The sequence below is a fragment of the Nicotiana attenuata genome, unplaced genomic scaffold (genome assembly GCF_001879085.1).
Source record: "Nicotiana attenuata strain UT unplaced genomic scaffold, NIATTr2, whole genome shotgun sequence".
Taxonomy (NCBI): domain Eukaryota; kingdom Viridiplantae; phylum Streptophyta; class Magnoliopsida; order Solanales; family Solanaceae; genus Nicotiana; species Nicotiana attenuata.
In genome coordinates, this window is record NW_017673378.1 from 78,292 (window position 1) to 81,295 (window position 3,004).

At 38.5% G+C, this 3,004-nt stretch overlaps 1 protein-coding gene across 2 annotated transcripts; it reads right to left on the reverse strand.

Moving 5' to 3' along the window:
- Positions 1-693: 693 nt before the first annotated feature.
- Positions 694-2,715, reverse strand: LOC109216202. 2 transcript variants are annotated; one of them, XM_019380335.1, is made up of 2 exons: positions 2,456-2,715; positions 694-2,230 (listed from the first exon to the last, which is right to left on the reverse strand). In XM_019380335.1, exon 2 carries the CDS (start codon positions 2,223-2,225, stop codon positions 969-971), a length of 1,257 nt encoding a protein of 418 aa, XP_019235880.1. In that variant the 5' UTR covers positions 2,226-2,230; positions 2,456-2,715; the 3' UTR covers positions 694-968. The 2 variants fall into 2 exon arrangements, with proteins under 2 accessions (XP_019235880.1, XP_019235881.1); XM_019380336.1 differs by having other exon boundaries at positions 694-2,215; positions 2,456-2,676.
- Between the last annotated feature and the right edge of the window lie 289 nt (positions 2,716-3,004).

Sequence of the window (3,004 nt, forward strand, 5' to 3'; positions counted from 1 at the left end):
TGTTATATTTGAATCAAAACCAAGTAAGGAATTTAAGACAACAGTTCAGGTCATGTAAAAGAAAATCACACACATTCTTCAAACAAACACGTATTTGATGGGGTGTAGAAAATATAAATAGATAGGATTAAATGGGGCTTCCTGGAGCCAGCTACATAAAGGATCCTGCAGCTAGCTTATCACTAATGGATGGTATGCCGGAGATATACTGTCTTTAAGAGAAAGAAGAACAAACTAAAATTCCAATGGATTTACAGGACTGAGATCCCTTTTCGAAACATAGAACTAGAAGCCCCTCAACTAGAATGACAAAGAGGACGGCTAGCTTTTAAGTCCAGGAACAAGCATCAGCCGACATACAGATGCTAGCTTTGAAGTCCATACAATAGGATTAGCCAACATACAAATGCTATATTTGAAATCCATGCAAGAACATTAGCCAATATTGAGAGAAACATTAAATAAGCAGTTTGTACCGTTAATATAGCACGAAACACATTATTCTGAAGTGGTGTTCCTTCTGCCTTAAAAAAAAGGAAAATTCGATGAACACACTAGTTCCTCAATGATAGAGCTATGTTTGATTAGTGTGTTAGAAACATCAGCAGATAAAACTAATGAGGGCTTCCTAGAACCAGCTCGGACCCTGCAACAAGCATATCACTTTTAGACAGTAAGCAAGACATACAGTCATTAAGAGAAAGGACAAACTAAAACCCAAGAGAGTTACAGGATTGATCTCTTTTCAAAATATACAATCAGAAACCATCAACCAAGTTTACAAGGATAACTGCAAGCTTAGAATACATGCAAGAGCATTAGCCAACATTGGGCAAAGCAGTAATTTGCAGTTTGCACAGTTAATATCATAAAAAGACCTGATTCTGAGGTGGTTTTCTTTCTTCCCTAAGAAATGTAAACTTTGATGCACACTCCCTGATACAGCTAACTTTCGCAACAGCAATAGCCTAAACATTTTCAGCAAGCATTTCCTTTCGCTTCAACTCCAATGCCATACATTCATTATCAAGTTTAATCCTCTCATTTTCCATTCTCATCATTTCCAATTCAATGTCCTTTTTCCTGCTAAATCTTTTCCAATTGAAACGCTCTTTCTCCAATTCCAACATTTGCGCCTGAATTTGTATCTTCTGTTCTTCTAGCTGAAACGAACGATGATCCATCCACTGTTTCTGCGGAATATCAGCTTTGTTGCATCCGGAAAACATTTGATTGGCATCAGTGTTTGCCTTCTGAGGTTGAGATCTGAAAGTCCTATTACCATCTAGAGTAGTCAAGGAATTACCAGAAGTAACAATTTCATGACCCTGGCATTGTTTTATCCTCTTTGAAAAACCTCCTGACATCCCATGTAACCTGTGATCCCTAGGCAAGCTATGATTCTCCTCATACTCATCTTGGTCCTCCACCAAGTCAGTTTCATGATCATCTTCATCATTGTCATCTTGCAGGTGCTTCCTAACATCATTGTCATCATGCTCCTCTCTACTTGTAAGAGCCAAACGTAATGAACGCTGCAGTTCAAGATCTGGGGGCAGATGTAAGCGGTTCCCATTATGGTAGGAACACATCTCTTCATAATGCAGATGCTTTGAATTTAAGATTTTCCTAACTTCCTCCTTTCCTTTCTCTGATACGTGATCCAGCACATCCAAAAGAGCAGGATTTTCAACTACCTCACAGGAAGTTCCTCTGCCAAGGATCTCATTGAGTCTTTTGTACCTCTTGTTTAGGTCATTGAATTTATCCTCGCACTGTTGAGGTGAAACAAAATGACCCCTTTCAGCCATGACTTTTGACACTGACTTCCATTTCCCTTTCTTATGCAAATTAGAGCATTTTCTTCTTCCACCATACTCTGCAGCAGTCTCTTCGCCTATGTAAGAAACAGCAGTTATCAACAGCCTCACCATCTGATCGGTCCATTTCACACGCTGCCATGGGGTTGCCTTTTTTCCCCTATTAAGGTCATTGAGACCATCAGCAGCATCTTCAGTAAAACTTGGTTCATCTTCATCACTAGCAGACTTACCCCGATCAGCCAAAGAAATATTCTGGTTACAGTCCTGCTGCATACTACCTATAGTGAGGGGGAAATTTGCATTAATTGCCCCTTGTTTCGAATGAGACTGATAATGTTGAAGCTGTTGATGATTAGCTCTCATGGAGCCTTGCAAATCAAAACAACTATTCCCTGGCATCATATTTCCTGATCATAAATTAATTGCTTTCCATTACTTAAAAGTAATAATTAAATACAAAATTCAGAACTGGAATTAACATACAAAACCCTTTCCCAAAAATCCTTCAAGACAAACAAAAGTACCAAATCATGAACGATATCACCTATGCAAACTAACGCCTTCACATACAGGCAAAAAGAAAAGAGATACGAAACTGAAGAATGAAGATCTGTTAAAAGTGAACAACTTACAAAATGCTGACGATCTGTTGAGCCCTATTACAACTTCCACCACTTCAAACCAAATTCAGAGCCTTTTTCAGTACTGCGAGAAAAGACAAGAAAGGTACACTTGTAGGGAGTTTTTACCATAACAGCCAATTCCGGGTTTTCTAGATTCAACGTATCGAGGATCTACGGGCCCCCTTTCGCCATCTTTTCCGTGACACACACACGTAGCTGAATAAGCACCTCCGCCAGTTAGGTATTTTTTTTTTTTTTTTTTTTTTTTTTTTTAAAATAAGTTAAAGAGCTAATGCCGGCGAACTAAAGAATAACATCGTCATTAGGGGTGGGCATATATCCGGTAAAACCCATAACCCGAACCGTTAATTACTTATTGAGTTATCGGTATTGGGTTATTGGGTTAACGGTTAGGTAATGGATAAAAAAAAATTTTATTGGGTTATCGGTTCGGGCTCGGTTTAGCAATTCTATTATTGGGTAAACCGATAACCCAATAAGGGTTTACTAATTTACTAGTTTACCCTTAAGTATATACTAGTAATACTAGGGTTTCAT

Bases quoted from the DNA above. Each gene is read 5' to 3' on its own strand.
- LOC109216202 (XM_019380335.1), bottom strand. From the start codon at position 2,225: ATGATGCCAGGGAATAGTTGTTTTGATTTGCAAGGCTCCATGAGAGCT.